The 18,256-nt window shown below is 23.8% G+C and overlaps 8 protein-coding genes across 8 annotated transcripts; 2 read left to right on the forward strand and 6 right to left on the reverse strand.

The window, feature by feature from the left end:
- Nucleotides 1–651: 651 nt before the first annotated feature.
- Nucleotides 652–2,559, reverse strand: PCHAS_1308700 (acid cluster protein 33 homologue, putative; the record flags this gene model as incomplete). Its single annotated transcript, XM_016799106.1, has 1 exon — nucleotides 652–2,559. One exon carries the CDS (start codon nucleotides 2,557–2,559, stop codon nucleotides 652–654), a length of 1,908 nt encoding a protein of 635 aa, XP_016654445.1.
- Nucleotides 2,560–4,911: 2,352 nt separating this feature from the next.
- Nucleotides 4,912–6,285, forward strand: PCHAS_1308800 (mitochondrial inner membrane protease ATP23, putative; the record flags this gene model as incomplete). Its single annotated transcript, XM_736740.2, has 1 exon — nucleotides 4,912–6,285. One exon carries the CDS (start codon nucleotides 4,912–4,914, stop codon nucleotides 6,283–6,285), a length of 1,374 nt encoding a protein of 457 aa, XP_741833.2.
- A 600-nt stretch (nucleotides 6,286–6,885) lies between these two features.
- Nucleotides 6,886–7,902, reverse strand: PCHAS_1308900 (vacuolar protein sorting-associated protein 60, putative; the record flags this gene model as incomplete). The annotated part of the gene is made up of 3 exons (XM_016799107.1): nucleotides 6,886–7,514; nucleotides 7,730–7,773; nucleotides 7,898–7,902. 3 exons carry the CDS (start codon nucleotides 7,900–7,902, stop codon nucleotides 6,886–6,888), a joined length of 678 nt encoding a protein of 225 aa, XP_016654446.1.
- A 776-nt stretch (nucleotides 7,903–8,678) lies between these two features.
- Nucleotides 8,679–8,882, forward strand: PCHAS_1309000 (RNA polymerase II transcription factor B subunit 5, putative; the record flags this gene model as incomplete). Its single annotated transcript, XM_016799108.1, has 1 exon — nucleotides 8,679–8,882. The coding sequence occupies one exon, from the start codon at nucleotides 8,679–8,681 to the stop codon at nucleotides 8,880–8,882; it is 204 nt and encodes a 67-aa protein (XP_016654447.1).
- A 319-nt stretch (nucleotides 8,883–9,201) lies between these two features.
- Nucleotides 9,202–9,897, reverse strand: PCHAS_1309100 (ADP-ribosylation factor, putative; the record flags this gene model as incomplete). Its single annotated transcript, XM_016799109.1, has 2 exons — nucleotides 9,202–9,339; nucleotides 9,478–9,897. 2 exons carry the CDS (start codon nucleotides 9,895–9,897, stop codon nucleotides 9,202–9,204), a joined length of 558 nt encoding a protein of 185 aa, XP_016654448.1.
- Nucleotides 9,898–10,747: 850 nt separating this feature from the next.
- On the reverse strand, nucleotides 10,748–11,637 carry PCHAS_1309200 (replication factor A protein 3, putative; the record flags this gene model as incomplete). Its single annotated transcript, XM_016799111.1, has 5 exons — nucleotides 10,748–10,812; nucleotides 11,025–11,085; nucleotides 11,219–11,295; nucleotides 11,394–11,500; nucleotides 11,618–11,637. 5 exons carry the CDS (start codon nucleotides 11,635–11,637, stop codon nucleotides 10,748–10,750), a joined length of 330 nt encoding a protein of 109 aa, XP_016654449.1.
- Nucleotides 11,638–12,611: 974 nt separating this feature from the next.
- On the reverse strand, nucleotides 12,612–15,401 carry PCHAS_1309300 (GTP-binding protein, putative; the record flags this gene model as incomplete). The annotated part of the gene is made up of 1 exon (XM_739022.1): nucleotides 12,612–15,401. The coding sequence occupies one exon, from the start codon at nucleotides 15,399–15,401 to the stop codon at nucleotides 12,612–12,614; it is 2,790 nt and encodes a 929-aa protein (XP_744115.1).
- An 879-nt stretch (nucleotides 15,402–16,280) lies between these two features.
- PCHAS_1309400 (tRNA import protein tRIP, putative) lies at nucleotides 16,281–17,766 on the reverse strand (the record flags this gene model as incomplete). The annotated part of the gene is made up of 2 exons (XM_732343.2): nucleotides 16,281–17,363; nucleotides 17,638–17,766. 2 exons carry the CDS (start codon nucleotides 17,764–17,766, stop codon nucleotides 16,281–16,283), a joined length of 1,212 nt encoding a protein of 403 aa, XP_737436.2.
- Between the last annotated feature and the right edge of the window lie 490 nt (nucleotides 17,767–18,256).

Here is an 18,256-nt window from a genome sequence, read left to right on the forward strand (position 1 = left end):
TTCATATTTTTTACATGTTTTTATATTATTTTTTCTTTTTTTTTGTGAAATAAAATCGAATGCTTCTTCTTAAACAAAAAATTATGGTTAAGTTATAAATAAAATGATAAAAAAATTATAGAGGTATAACACAATGTTTGTGCAACATGGGAGGATGTGTGAGCTTTAATATTATTTTTTTTTGAATAGAGAACAAAAAAAAATATTTCACGTATACAATTCCTTTACTGATATCGTAACAAATACTATAACATTTATTTTTTTTTTATTTGTTATATTGCAAGAGAAAGTTAATATTATCAATACAAAAATGACAAATAAAGGGGGATTAAAATGGAAAAAAGTCAGATAATAAATCGAAAAAAAAAAGGAAAAAACAATATGCCAAATTAACAAAGCAAAAAATATATAATATGATATAATACAAAAAAAAAGAAAAATATAAAAACAAGTAGTAAAAATGTGTAATAATCAACTAAAAAATATAAAAAAGGGGGAAAGGAAAACAAATACCAATATTATGAAATATTCAACTAAAAAATAAATAAATAATAAAAGAGTACAAAGAAATAAAATTAAAAAATAATGAAAGGTCCAAAGGAATATAAAATAAAACCTTATTACACATTATAATTATTTTTTCATTTTCTCCTATAAATGGTAGTAAGCATAATTTTTCTTAGCATATGCCCTATTATAATAATTTTCTGAATTTGAAACCTTTTGATTGGTATCGTTAAAATTTTCGTTACTTGTATATGTATATTCATTATTATCATATGGGACATCTTCATATGTTGTGTTCCTATTATTATTGTAACTAGTATTAAAATGTGGACCTTTCAAATTTATATTCGAATTTTTTGATATATTTCCATGTATATCATCTATAAAATTTACTATGTCTAAATTGCTTTTATTGAAATTTTCTTCATATAAACTTTTTTTTGAATATGTCATATTATCATTATTTTTATAATTTGAATTATTAATGTTATACTGATTTGTCTTATCATGACCATTATTATACTCATTATTGCCATAGTGATTATTTTTATAAATATTGTATTTCTTTTCATTTTCATAATGATTCCCATATGAATAATTATTATCTTCATTTGGCTCTAGTACTTCTTCGCTAGTTACAGTATCCTTTCTACTAAAATTGTCATCATAATTATAGCTGTCATATTTATATAAATTTAAATCACTTTCTTCATTTTTGTATCTATAATGATTTTTTATATCATTTTCCATTCCAGTTTTTATACCGCTTTGCATATCACCTCTTATTATTTCTGGTGCCTTTTTTTGCTCATAGCTTTTTTCAGTTGGCATTGTATATTTATTCTCATATCCCAATTTAGGGTCATCAATATCATCTTTCATTCGCCATTCATTATAGAAATAAGTACTTTGATTGTTACCATTACGATTATTATTATTACCATGAGTAGCCTTATTAGAAGATTGCTCATAGTTTGAATAACTATGGTAAGATACCTTAGTATCTCCCAATGTGTCATTATTATAGCTACTATAATTATTCACATCAGTATTATTATCGTTGTAGAGATTCTTTGTGTTGTTATCATCCTTGCGATTCGATGATTTTGTTTTGTCCCCTAAATAGTGATTTATAATATCATTACATTTTTTTTCTCTTTCAATATAGCTCATATTTGCAATCCTCTCTTTAACATATTCATCGCTAATATTATTTTTAAGGTGAATTAAAATATACATGTTTACTTCGTCATATCTACTTAAATAAGGAAATGGACCACCCGATTTCATAATTGCATGCTTTGCATTAGGGTAGGCTTTTTTCATATCATCATTTATACTATCTGGATACATGTTATTTAACGTTTGCATTACTGTTATACATTTATCATTGGCATATATGGAATCGACAACTTCTGATGATAGTTGTAAACTAATTCGGCCTCCTAAATCTGATGCAGATATTAAATCAATTTCATTACTCATAAATTCTAAAGAATTTTTTTCTTTTAAATCAGTGTATCTGCAATCACCATATATATAATCTTCTATTATTATTTTTTTTAATACTACATGAGGTAAAAATGAATATAATTTACCATATATACTTCTTATCGATGCAATTGCAGCAAAACCATCTGTTTGCCTATATGAATTGCATAAAATTAATGAACCGATTTTTGAAGGATATAATTTTGCATATAGTTGAATTAAATATCCTCCTAAATCAGCTGCAAAAAAATGAGCCTTTTTTATATTTAAATATTCTAATATATTACACATATTTTTTATCCAATCTTGTAAATAATTATAGCATGGGTATTGCAATGAAATTACTCGAAAACCTAAATTTGATAATTTTTCTAACTGATAAAAATAACACCCTGCAGTCCCACATATTCCATGCAAAAATATTACTACATGCTCATTCCTACTATTAATATCATAATAAGACCATACTAAATCACTTTTTGGCATGGATAATTTTTTTAAAGGGTGTCTTGAGCAAAACTCTTTGTAAGCTTCGTGCATAGACAATTTATCTAGCTCCATTTTGCTTTGTTTTACCTTATTTTTTATCTAACAAATTAATCGGCGGTTAAAAAATATTATTATGAGACAAAACTTGTGTCAAATAAAATTAAACACTCTATCTTACAAATATAAATGATTACAAAGATATTATAATATAAAAATATAAGCTAATTGAGTAGCTGATCAAAAACAAAATTAGTACATAAAAAATAAAGACAAACTCTGCAGTTGTTGTTTTTCACATATATATGCGAATGCGCATGTCTCTTCGTAATAAATTCCTAGAGGCACTAAAAATATCCTATACATATATCACGTAAAGGAAATTTTTATCATGAATGTCAACATGAAAAATTATGCCAAAAATTGTAAATATATATACGCACAATCATTCTTATTTCCACAAATATTATTTAATACTCTTCAATACATTGCAACGAATAATATTATTAGTCTGATATTCGCCTTCAAATGGAATATATTAAATTTGTAACCATATTTACTCTTCTAAAATATTTTCAAAATACGTGAATGATAAAAGTCATAAATCTTATACAAACTTCAAATCCTTATTAGCCTTTTTAATTTTTGTATACATATATAAACTTACTCATTTGTCTATTAAAAATACGTAAGAAAATATCCCTATATATAGCATATGCGTTCTTCAATTAATATATGCCAACTACGGAAAAAATGCGTATTAATATGCGTTATTCCCCTCTTATAATAATATTTTTTTAAATTAAATTATATGTAATTAAAAAAAAATGTATATATATGGCAATTCCCTCAAAATAAAAAAAATATATATATACTTATGCAAATATAACCCCTGAATTATGTATGAAGTTATTCGATTTTATATTTCCTCATTTAAAAAAAATAAATAAAATAATGCATAAAACAAATATATTTCTATGTTAAATGTAAAGATACCCTTTCCAGCTATTTTTTTATATTTTTTTATTTTGTATATTTTTAGCATTTATTTAAAAAAACGGAAAAAAGGAAAAAAAAGAAAAAACATATAAATTTGTATTATCTTCTAAATGGTGCATATAGACTTCTTTGCATCCTTTGCACTTCAAAACACAATTATTAATCATCAATTCATTTTTTATATTTTTATTCTTTTCATTTTTTGATTATAAAAAAATAATAAATAGCACAATTAGCAACTTTTTAAATTTTCTTCATAAAATAGGACAAAAATTGTCATTATACATTAAATTATGATTTGTCCGTACATAAATGAAAAATATATATGCATAGAAGATTTATACATTTTATCATATATATATTTTTAAATCATGCGTAAGAATGTGATATTTATCAAATTATTTATGTTTCATAAAGAGTTATCGTGCAAATTCAAATGGAAAAAACGTTTTAATTACTATAGTGAGTAAATTTATGACATAAAAAATATATTTATTTATGGGGGAAAGGTAAACTTGAATAAAAGTAATATCCTGACATTATTTTTATTTGCTATAGCGGTGGACATTACTCAATTTTTTTAAAAGAGGCTAAATGGATATTATTGTATAATAGCATGCGCACAATTTAATCTTATATGATCTGTTATATATGTAGAGGAAAATACGGTTGCTTATTTTTACTCTATTATGATATAATAATTCGTCTTTTTCCCTTTATTCGTTGTAAAATATACATCGCAAATTTTCAATAAAAATACTCTTCCTATCATTCTGAGACCATCAGCTGTAACAATCATATAATCAAAAATATATATGAACATAACCCAAATTGTTTAAAATAATTGAATTAAAAATTATATAATATCATCATAAAGAATTGTATGAAAATCCAAAATATAATTCTTTATCTTGATCAAAATGTCTAGTTACTTTTTGTGCTATAACTGTTACATTTTTTCTTCATTTCATTCACACAAGCATTTTACTGAAACTCAAATTAATAATGATAAAAAAAGAAATATAAACTGCATCATATAAGTCGTTTTGTTTTCACTTTTATGATTCTCTATATTTTGTAATGACATATGCGTATTTATTGATACATTTTTGAATATAATCAAAAAATTTTATAAAAATGTATGAAATATTATGTATGGATAATTGACATAATATCAACTTTTTTTTTTCATAATTTTTGTACACATATATAATTCATGGGAGAAAAAAAGATATAAAATTTAACGCCATATTTTTATTTAAACTTATTTCACCAAATGTAGTTATTTATGGATTCATGGAAAATGATTCATTGTACATATTCAGAAAAAAAACATGTTATAATTCCCAAGCAATTTTGTTAGCATGCTAAAATAAACACTTTCTTGTATATACCTATATGTGTATATGTTTTTTTTAGCAATGCTATATGATGGATGAACTACAAAATTTAGTGGAAAAAATAAAAAAGTGTATTCAAAATGTCGATAATAAAATTAAAAATGGTGATTTAAGAAAAAATATAGAAAAGTTTCTTTTAAATAATAGAACAGAGAAGAGCCAATTTAATGATATGGTATCCTTAATACAATATTCGCTTAAGTATAAAGATGTATGTAATTGGCCTAATTACAACGATTTATTTATTATAAATTATAATATAAATAATAATTTCAAATCAATTATACAAAAAAATGAAAATTTTCTTCGCCAATACAAAAATCATACGTCTAATGAGTACGAAGAAAATGTAACCACAGAAAGCAGCATAAAAAACGACATGAAAACAACAAACCCAATTAATACTGATAAAAATATATCCTTAGCTATGGATAACGAAATGAATAATAAAAAAAATGTTCCATCCTTTACCGAACATAATAAAGTTAGTGAAAATAACCAGGATAATATTGCAGGCAAGGGCAATAATAGTATGGATCAAAACTTAGTGGACAAAATTAAACTCAATTCCAAGGGCGCTAATACAAATCCAAAACTAAACAACATTAATATACAATATAATGATGATATAACTCTATTTAATAAGCTAAAATTACAAACATTTATGTATTTTGTACGAAATAATTACAAAGTAAAACTATTAATCGATTCACTGTCAGCAATGAACCATCCAATAAATATAATATATATAAATTGCCCAAATAATAAATATAAAAAAAAAAACATTTTTCAAAAAATTAGTGACTTATTTCTGCCTGATTATAAAGTTAATGATGAATTTGTTAACAGTAAATATAATTATCAAAAAAATAATTGCTCATGCTCTGAATTGCCATTAAACCCCTTAAGTAATAATAATTATGCATATACACAAAAAAAAAATGTGTCCAATTATACGGGTGGTTATAATCCTATAAGTAACACTGTATGGCTTTGTGCAAATAATATTACTAATTTATATAAATTAAAATATATATTAACACATGAACTTATTCATGCCTTTGATTTTGCTAGAGCAAACATCGACATGTATAATTGCCATCACATTGCTTGCTCAGAAATAAGAGCTTACAACATGAGCAATCAATGTGGCTACTTTAATAGTAAACATTTTTTACCCAATAGGGATGTTTTTAATCATTTTAAAGCACCGTCAATTAATGATACTGCAAAAAATAAATGTGTATATAATAATACATACACATCATTATATCAATATAAGCCATGTGCTAATAATACTCATAAATATATAAATGATGTTTTTGAAAAATGTATACATGATTATTGGCCATTCATGTGTGCACCGGAACAAGACAGTAAATATAAGCCATCCAAAACTTAAAAAAATCAAATTAAAAACAAAAAATCATTTGTCTGCATTTTCGTAAGTATCGATGAATAATTTGTGTCGCACCAATATTTACTTGCATATCCTTGCAATCATATTATTTTTTTTTGCTTTTAAACGCAATTAATAGTATCTTATTTTAATTGTTCATATGTGTTTAACCATTATACATACATATATATATTATTATGATAAAATTTGATAACTTTGTTTAATAAATTCAATCTGATATTATCTACACATAAAAAATGTGCATAAATAAAATACTCACGGTATGAAGATATAATTTCTATGGATATAAATTAACCACATTAAATCCATACTTTTTCGAATTATTCAAATTATTTATTAAACATAAATGTAAAATATATTTCTAATATAATTATATATTTTACTTATTAGGTATGGATGCAAAAATAGTTACATACAAAAACAATACGAAAAAAGGTCCTGAGATAGAGTATTAACTAAACAATTTTAAACATGTAAGGAAGCAAATATATGCAACCTTCATATTTGGCAATAAATTTATTCTCATTTTTTCTCTCGATGTTTTATTCATACAATTATGTTCAATTTCGTGTTGATACATGTTCATCCCTCCTTTTGTGTGCAATACTGCTCAGTAAGATTTGTATTATTTTTAAGACGCTCGGTATCATTTTCAGTGATTGTTTTTTCTTGGGGTATTTCTTCATCATTATTTTCTAAATAGCTTGTTATGTTTTCTTCGACATTTTCATCTAATATATTGTCTTCTATTAATGACAATTCTGCATCGATTTCATCTTCATCTAAATTTATAGGTATATCATAAGTTGACGATAAAATTTCTCCTATTTCTTTTGCATCTTCCATACAATCATACAAATCATCTTGTAATTTTTCTATCTTATTAATATTAACTTTTTTTATATTTTTCTTCAACACTTTACTTGATTGTTCTAAAGCTTTACATGTATCGATAGACATTTGAATATTTTCATTTGCATATTTTATTTGATCGATATTAAATTGAATTCCAAGCGTATTTTCTTTATTATTCTCATATGTTTTTTTTCTCTTTATTATAACTGCAGCTTTGTTTCTCAAATTGTTTATCACATGCTGATTAACTGGAACTTTCTTTTTTTCCTCTTCAATTTTTTGTTTTATAATATTTAGTTCTTTATTATATCGATCGATATTTGTGTCGATACTCTTTACGCTTTGTTCTAGGTTTCCTAAAGAATACGCAGTAAAAGGTCAAAATAACAAAAAGTAAATACAACAAAATATGTAGCATGAAAATTAACACATAAATATGTATACACTAGTTATCTATATCATAATTTCAAATGAATGCAAATAAGTGAATATGCATATGCGACATGCTTGTAATTCTCTATATAGTTACATATCCAATATAAAATATTTTGGATATTTGAAAATTAGGTACCATATGCTTCATCCAAAGTTTTTTCTTTTTTAGACTTAAAAAATCTACAAAAAATAAAAATAAATAGCATTTTACATATTTTAATCAAGTAAAATTTTACATTATTTTCACAAATATGATTATAAATGTGTCATATTGTTTGGCTTTTCTATTTTTGTATTTTATTACTTCATTGTCTTCTATTTTAAACAAATCCAGCTTTATTACATTATATATCAGTAATATAGCTTAAAAAATATATATAGTAAATGATATTAATAGTGAAATGAATATCGAATATTTTTTATTCCATTATGTTATAAACTGTAATTATTATGTTTATTTTAACTACAAATTTGTTTAATTCTTGAAAAGGAACACACCATCCATTATATACATGTATAGCACATAAATAATTCACGGTTTTATATTTTTTATTTTTGCAATTTTTTTTAGCTGTGCAAATTATACATACAGTACATTTTTTTATTTGAAAATTATTTGATTTTTTAAAAAAAATTTATGTCATATGCACAGTTATATTAATGTTTAATTTATCAAATATTATGCTTTATTTCATTTGTACTATTTCAAGTATTTATATACTATATTTATATACTTTAATATGCAAATTCTCTTATTGTATCACATACGGCAATTAAAAATAGTTTCTTTGCGTGATTAAATAAATAGTTACAAGAACATTTTAATTTAAACAAATAAAGTTTTACAACAAAAACTATATATAATGGTTTACGCCTACAAAACAAAAAACATATATTTTTGTAGCTAATTTGATTATAATTGCATAGGCCCTTTCCCATCCGTTTTTTCTTTTTCATACTTTTTTGGGTAACAATTAAAAAAGCGAAAAGAATTATATTATACTCTAAATTTAATCAACTTTATTATACATGCATTGCTATATCAAAAGCCATTAGCATTTAATTAATCCAAAAAGAAGTGGAAGATGGTTACAGCTATAAAAGGAGTATTAGTTAAATGTGATGAACCAACAATGCAAATAATTTTACTCTTGAATGAAAGTAAAAACTTTTTGATTGAAAAAATCAGTGACACAGTATGCTTATGTAAAGAAAACGTATATGACTTTTTAGAAAAAGAAGTGATAAGACAATTAGAATATTCAGAAAAGCATGAAACTGAAGATTAGCTGGAATTTTTTTTTGATGGCAATAATGCAACAAATAAATGTTAAATAGTTATTGTGTGTAAACAAAATTAATTATATGCTTTATATTTGCATTATTCATACTTAAAAAAAATCGTTTAATTTTTTTCGTTTATTCATATTGAATATGTATAGCGTATGCACTGATATATAAACAATTTTTCATGTATTATGTATTTTTTTTTATGTATTTTAACAAATGAAATAAAATAAACCCCAAACGAAATAAATGAATAACGGTAACATTAATTATAGAACAAAAATAGCTATAATAACTCCAATAATAATTATGACGACAAAATTAAGTATTATTACGAGTTCTACATGTTATATCATCAATTAACCACATAAAAGATTTTAATAATCCTTTTCCTGAAAATGCGCTGCATTCATTTATACACCAATGTCTATCAATATTCATTTCTTGCAATTTCAAAATCTATAAATAAAATAAAGTTATGAAAGGATATTTATCATATGCATATGCATGTGTGTGGGCATGCAGTAATTAATTCGCTAGTCTACATTCACACCAAGTAAATTATCACATTGGTAAATAACATTAATTTTTGTATACCTCTGCAATTTTGCTGACATTTAGAGAACTATCGACATCAATTTTATTTGATAAAATAAGAAGGGAGCATCCATATAATCTTTCCTCCTTTAAAATTTGTTTTAGTTCATATGAGCATAACTGTAATCTAAATAAATCAGTACTATCAATGACATAAATAATTCCATCAACATTTTCATAATAATTTTTCCAATAATGCCTAATACATTTTTGCCCTCCTATATCCCATATATTAATAAAATAATCATTAAAATGTAACGTTTCAATTGTAAAACCAAAAGTTGGGTGTACTTTATAAATATCTTCTCCTAATAATCTTTTAACTATTGTTGTTTTTCCTGCATTATCTAATCCTAATATTATTAATCTCAAATTTCTTTGTTTATCTTTTATTTTTTTCAAAATTTTCAGTAGGACCATTTTTATCTTATTCCTAAATATAAACTATTCATATACCATATATGTGTATTCTTATTCTTGATAAGTTCGTCACTATACTTTTACATCCATATCTTGTAAAAAAATATATACGCAATCAAAGCTAATATATTTATTTTATTTATGTATTTATCATAGCACGCTGAAAGATAAAGAAAGTATAGCAACAAAGCGATTATCTCCTGAATATCATTTCCTTTCTCGAAAATTTTAACAAATTAGTAGGGATAGAAATTTGCATATACTTTTCCCTCTCGTAAAGGTTTTAAAAAAATACACATATGTACAATAATATTCAGTAGTTCCTTATAATGAAACAATGTGCAAATAAGCCCTTTGAAAATTTTGCATATTTAAAGTGAAATATTATAAATATAAAATGAATTAAATCATATTTTTGTGCATATTTCAATATGCCGTAGTTTCCCTTTTTCCTATTTTATTTAAAAGTGTATAAAGAAATTGAAATAAAAGTACTTTAGTAATACATCATATTTTCTCAGAACGTCACAATTTTTGCGTTTACATATTTATTTTTATTCCTTATATATATTGAAGATATAATGTAAATATATGTTTTATGCTACAAACTATTTTCGATGTTATTATGAAAAAAGGGAAAACCCATATAAGGTAAAAATTAAAAATGATAAAAAAACTCCAGATATGAAAAACGGTATAGCAAGAATGATGAAAATAATGCTATAAAAATATAAATAAATAAATAATGAAATAAATTATTTTTAAAATTTAAAGAAGTTATAAAATGAAAAATATTAATTGTATTGCCATTAATGTGTCTTTATGGAATTGTGGATTTTCACATTATGAATTAAAATACTCCTTCTAGTTCTTCTAAGAATGTTAGATTTACTAAATTATTTATTTCATTTAAATCTGTTAAAATAAAGCCCAAATATAATAAATATATAAATTACACTTGTAAGTATCAGGAATAAAATGCGAACCAATCGCTATGAAAAATGTACACGATGAAATAGCTTTATAATTAATTTGTGAAATTCATTTTTGTTTTAAAATTTGAAATACTATAATGATAAAAAACGAAAAACACTATTAAACTTATTTATTTTATATTTTTCACTAACTTATTGAAGAGCCTCCATTCTGAACATACACAATATCGCTTATTGTGTCATCTTCGTTTACCTAAATAATATAAAACAAATTGTATGCATACATTTATATAGCCATGTATACACACATGTGTGTATATGCATACATACTAATACATCATTTATCTAATAAAAATGTGTCAAGAGATATAGTTTTCCGTTTTAACCTTTCCTAAAACTTCTACATATTGATCTAATGGTTCCTCGACTTGATTATCAGTTAAAATACATTTTATTTCTTCATCTATAAAATGTTAAAACCCATATGAAAATAAAATATATATCAATATTATGCATGTATACATTCTATTTCAGTATGTTATTCCACTTTTTTCTCATTACTGTCGCATGCTAACAAAGTTAGTTCGTTTCCATCCTTTTTTAAGACCTTTCCAATTATTCGCACATTTTTGCTATAAAATTTGCTTAGGTGTTTTTTATTGACTCTTCTAACAGTTTCAAAAAGAAAGCACATAAAACGATAAATATTTACGAGAAAATATATATTTGTTGCTTGTAATGCATCTTATTTTTCTCTTTTTCTCTTTTGTTGATATTATACTTACGGAGCTATGAATTGTTCCATTGTTAAAAGAAGGTATAGCCAATGATTTATTTGAGGATGTGAATATATATAATATTAGTAAGTAATTACACTTTCTTTTTTCTTAAGTGGTAATCTCTATGATATTATCTTATGCGATATCACAAAGCTTGTATTTACATTAATAAGAAATTTACTATGTGCGATTTATTTAAATGTTATATTTATGATTATAAGGATTTATAAACTCCATAATAATAAATATGCTTAATTTGCTCACATAAAAATATTAAATAAAATAAAATATAAAAATTCGAATATATTGAAAATAATAATTTTATAAAAGATTAACAATGATTTATATTATAAGGGGAATATATAGCACATGCGTATTATTTTAATTTATTATAAGGCTTTTTTATTTTCTGTATTAATATTTAACTTATAGCTAAAAATTTTTTTTTTATTTATATATGCATTCCGCTTCATATATTTTTTTTTACAAAACTGATTAAAACAATGATAAGGCTTTTTAAAAAGACAAATTCGTAAAAATAAAAAAGTAAAGAAATCGAAAAAAAGTTATATAAGTCAAATATATATTCACTAAAATGTGTGATGCTATTTTTTACAATGTGTATAAATATAGCATAAATTAAATAATAAAACTAAAAAGGATACAAATTAATTATTTTAAATCTACACGAAAAAAAAAGGAAAAGCTAAAATTTCACAACACACACATAATATATATACACATGCCCAACTTATATATATATGTATGGTAGGTAGCTAATAATTTTAATAAATGCTATCTTCATGAGAATATAAATCAAAATTGAAGATATGCATGCCATGTAATAAATATTTAATTGTTTTTTACTTTTCTTCATACTAAAAGAAAAAAAGTGTGTGATATTAAAAGTATTTGGAAATCATATTTATATGTCCAATACTACTCATATATTAATGCATAGTGTAAGATAAAGTGCAGTTGATTATACGCTAATATAGCTTCACTTTTGAACGTCTCTATATTTAAAGAAGGCCTCTCTATCAAACATTTTTTGTTCATCAGATATGTTATAATTTTTAGAATATTTTCCTTTTTTGTGGTGGCTAGGGGGTTTTGTTATCATTCCTAATTTTTTTTTCTGTATTAACAACTTATTTTTTTCTTTTGAATATTTTCCTTCCTGCTTTTGCGCATATCTTGTCATTACGTCTTCCTTTCTAACCGAACCTATAATCTCAGAAGATATATGTTTGCCACCCATTTTCTTTAGCCATTTATTATACTTTGAATTAATATAATTCCAGTTGTTTTTTTTATTTTTCTTATCATAAAATTCGGAATTATTATTTAGTTTGAAATAATCTGTGGCTAAGTCTATGGGAACACTTACAATTTCGTTTGTTCGTTTTTTTCCAAATAATTTTAATTTTTTAGTACCCCTTATAATTTTTTTTCTCGTTTTTAACCCTATATAATGTTTCCTTATATAATTGTCTTCATCATTTTTATTTACAACCAAACTTTTACTTGTTCCATCACAATTGTTCAAATCGTTATTTTTCATATTCAAACCATTTGTTCTTTTCATTTCCTTTGATGAGCTCGAGTTTTGATCATTATGAAAGTTTTCTAGCTGTCGTCCCATATAAATTTTGTACGCTTCGGATTTACTTTTTTCATATACATTATAAGTACTTTTATCATTTATGTTAAATGTATAATCATTTAATGGGTTGTTATTATACATATTTTTTTTTGCCCTGCCCATCTTTAAACCACTCATATAATCTTCTTTACTATATGTTTCATCTTCTTCTAATAATGTATCACTTTTTATTTTTGAATAATCAATATTTTTAAAATGATCATTATTCCCTTTATTATAATTATTGTTACCATTATTATTTTCAAATAAATCTCCCATTTCAACATTTTTTGAGTACACATATTCCGCATCGTTACTTTTGTTTTCATCAAAAAATAGTAAGCTACTCTTGAACAAATCATTTTCGATATTTATTTGGTTATTCTCTACATCGAAACTATTACTATTATCATAAATTTTGGGTTCTGTTGATTTTTTATTCCCTTTCTCTGCATATAAATCATGTTTCTTTCCCAACTTATACTTCATATCTGATTCAGCTAAACAATATTCATCATGCGTGCTATTATTATGCACCTTTTTATCAACACTTTTTTCATTTTCATAACTTATATTAAGTTTTTCAAAATTAAGTATCATTTCTTTTAATGTATTGTCATTTTCTTTATTTTGGAAATCCAAATTAGGGGTTCCATTTTTTATAGCATTTTCATAATTTATTGCTAGTCCTAAGTTATGAACCTTTTTTTGAGTTTTTTTTTGCATATATGTAGACTCTCTTTTAAATTTATCTTCTGGATTTATGGAAATCATTTTGTTGCCCTCCTTTTCTTTATTTTCTAAATGCTTATTACGTTCGCGCAACACATTTGTATCACTGTGGTTATTATCACCCTCGATATTGTCTATAACATTATCTATAACTTTTAAATCTTGTTCATTATATAACTTTCTGCATTTATTTAAAAACTGTTCTTGTACTGAATTTATTAAGTTTCTAGTATAAAAATTCATGTATTTATTAAAATTTGTATCATCAATATTATCAGATATTTTCCATCGATTTACTGCTTCAAAAATTGTATCATCACTTATTAGGATATCTTTTGATATGTTTTCTTTTCTTTTGATTTTTTCTAATATCTCTTCATCATAGGCATTTTCTTCATTTTCTATTGAGTTAAAACTTTTGTTATAATTTCCATTCCCTTCTATTATATGTGAAGAGTCCGCACCTTTCAAATTTTTTAATTTCTTCAATTTTTTTTGTTCAATCAAATCATTTATTTTCATTATAATATTATTTTTAATAATAGTTTTATTTAACTGATATTTAGCAATTTCATTTCTTAGTTCATTCAAATTTTGTCTTTTTAATGAGCTTAGTGAAATAATATTTTTTTCCAAATTTTTGAAATGTACTATTTCTTCATTCATAATTTGAATTTTAATTGCCAAATCTTTTGTGTTTAATAAATCGCATTTACTTAAAACAATTTGATATTTAATGTTGTATCTATCAAAAAAATGAAACAATTCTTTATCACTTGTTTTTAAACCGATTCTACAATCAATTAATACAAAAACTTTTTTTAAATTTGCTCTATTTTTTAAATAAAATAATGTAAATTCATTCCATTGTAATCTTAATTCTTCTTTACTGTGAGCAAATCCATATCCTGGTAAATCAACTAAACACAACAAACAAGGCTTCCCTATTTTATAAAAATGAATTTGTTTTGTGCATCCTGGCATTTTACTAACCTTTGCCTTATTACTTCTCCCACACAATTCATTAATAAGTGTCGATTTACCAGAATTTGATCTTCCTATAAATGCAATTTCTGGATATTTCGGTAATGGTAATTCATTTACTTTTATAGCTACTTTGTACAAAACCATTCTAGGCTTTAATTGATCCAAAAATACGGGAGCAAAATTTGGCCGTTTTTCATTCATATATTTTCTTTGTAATTTATTCAATGGTTTTCCTAACATTTTCCTTCGTAAATTCTCATATATTTTTAAATCTAATTTCATTCCCCTTTCTCTTTGTCTTCTACTCATTACGTAATTATCGCATATTTCCTCTTTTACTATATTGACATTTTTTTTAGAACTCTCCATACTCATTTTGCTGCTAACACTCGAATATTTTCGAATAAGGCGACTAATCGATTGCATTTTCTCACTTTCTTTCCTTTCCCAAATCTTTTATCTTATTAACAAGTCAGCCTTTTCAAACAGGCTAAATACGTATAGCATCCATTTGGTATTTATGCATAGGTAATGCTAATATAGATAGTTATGTTTTGTAAATTGTTTTGAGATAAATATTGTATAGAAAAAAAGTAAAAAGAAACTTAAAAAAAATGATTATTTCTCAAAAATTAAATATAGTAATTTTTTGCCAACATTTTTTAAAAAATAGATACATATATCATATAATATTATATATGTAGATATACATTTTTTATTATATTATTATATATATTTTTAACAAATGTTAACCATAAAATAAATACTCAAATTTAATCTTTTTTTTATGTTTTTGTTGGCGAAAAATGGGAAAATCATTTTCTACATTATGCATACCTTTAAATAGTATCCCTTTACGGATTACGGATTTTACTATTTGTTAATTAAAGTAATACAGATTAGGGCACAATATTAAAAGTATTTATAATTAATGTGTATTTTTTCTATGTTTATGTTGTTTTAATCATATAAGGGAAAATATATATACAAATATAACACTTATAAATAGCATATATAAAAGTGATGGATTATTCAATAAACATGATATAATTAAAAAAAGTTTATCAAACGTAAAAAAAAGATAAAATATATATTTTCCATGTAAATAATGAATTTATATTTCTTTTGCACATGCATATGAGTATATGTGAAAATATGCATAATCCTAATAATCCCCTATTTCTCTGCCAGTTGTCGCATATTATACAGAGCTAAATAACCTCGTTTTTCAGCTAACATATTTATAATTATACCTAAATGGTTTAATTATATATATACATATACATGCTATTTCATGTGTAAAAATTATGATATTGTTCCTTGGTCTAGGGCACATGTTATTTCTCCTTGAGATGATAGCCATTTGTTTTCTTTATAAAAGGCAACTCCATTGTTTATAACGAAATTTGGTTGAATAAGAAAAAATGCATTTTTCTCTTTAACAGAGCTTAATGTTTTATCGGGTAAACCAGTTGTATTAACATTTTCAAATGTAATTCTTTCTCCAACTTTAACACCAGGTGGTGGAACAAGTAATTCTACTCTTTCTTCAAAGGATCCACATAAAACCATACCAAAACTTTTTCGTCCTCTTAATAATTTTTCTTTTAAATTTGCTAAAACTAAAACATATTTATTTAATAAATCTTCTGGATTTTTTTTATTTCGTAAACCACTACATATATCCCTTACTTGATCTTCACCTACATTTACTTTTAAGCAATACAGTGTGTCGGCTCCTGAATGAATTTCCACACTTTCTACATATCCAACAACAATATTTAATCTCGATATATCGTCTAAACTTCTGGTTTCTTCTGCATCTTTATTTTCTGCGTTATTATTTTTCTTTTTATTCTTTCCACTATTATCTTTCGAATCTGCATTTTTTTTATTACCTTTATCTTTCTTTGATCCCATTTGTTCATTGTTTCCCTTTTCATTTGTGGATGTTATAATTCTACTATTTAGTAAACTTTCAACACCGCTTTGTATATCTAATTTATGTAATTTAACAAACTCGCACATCAATGTTTCTTGAAGATGTATATACCACCTACAAATATGATAATATTCTACTTTTTCCTTTGCTGCCATTGGTTTTAATATTTTATAAACACAGCAGAAATAAAATATATCTACTATAGATGCATGTTTGTCCGAGACAATATAAGATCTTTCTCTTAATATATCATTCAAATGTTTCATATCAAGTGGCTTTAATTTAAACTTGTCGCTAGCTAGGTTAAAAATAAATTCTTCACTCTCGCTTACTTTGTTTTCATCTTCACAAAAAAACTGACTGTAGCAATTATACGTGTCGATTATAGCATAAAGAGAACAAAAAAATTCTTTATATGTTTTGTTGTTATGCTCATAGGATATAGTCTATAAAATAAAAAATTCACCAAATTTTTAAGTGTGAATAACACAAAAAAGTTTTTTGGGGGACTATGTAATTAAAAATGTATATATATGCATCGTAAAGAACTGTTGATTTTTTAAAATCGAGTATATTAGAAAAAATAAATTATTAGTATTGTTAATATTTTTATATAAATATATAACTTTAGCAGTTTGTAATAATTAGGTTGTGAAGCATGTCCATAATATGCACTGGCATATAGAAGTTAAGGCATATGCATAAGTGTAGTTATCTTACCTGGCTATATTTTATCTCTGGAAAAGCAACGCTATCATCATTTTCTACTATATTAATTTTAATAAAATCAAGAACCAAATTCAATATATCTGATTTAATATCATCCTCAACCAAGTATAAAGTACTCATTCTTTTCAACAAATATATTATATTAAAAAAGTTGGGGGCATATAATATCGAATATTATATATATGTGTGTAAATTCTTAATTACTTTTTTTGTTATACACAAAAAATGTAGTATTTCTGTTTTTTCACTCTTCGTTATATTTTATATTTTTGTTTGAAAAAAATAACATATTTATTCGCCAAATCGATGAGATTATGTGATGATGGTATATTGTCATAAAATATATTAAAAATTATTTCTTATATATGCTTTTTTTTTAATAAAACTTACATGCTTTAAGATATTTTTTTTGTCGTATATACTAATGTTTTTGCTTTTTTATTACGTATACATGTAGCTATAGGTATATACAAATTATTTTTTTAATTGGGATTTATATATAATTAATATATGACCTTAAAAGTTACTATTTATTTTTCTCTATATTTTTTCCAAAATTGAAGAAAATTTTATTAACTTTGTAAAGAACTTATTATATTTACTTTTACTA

Source organism: Plasmodium chabaudi (genome assembly GCF_900002335.3).
Source record: "Plasmodium chabaudi chabaudi strain AS genome assembly, chromosome: 13".
NCBI classification, from domain to species: Eukaryota; Apicomplexa; class Aconoidasida; order Haemosporida; family Plasmodiidae; genus Plasmodium; species Plasmodium chabaudi.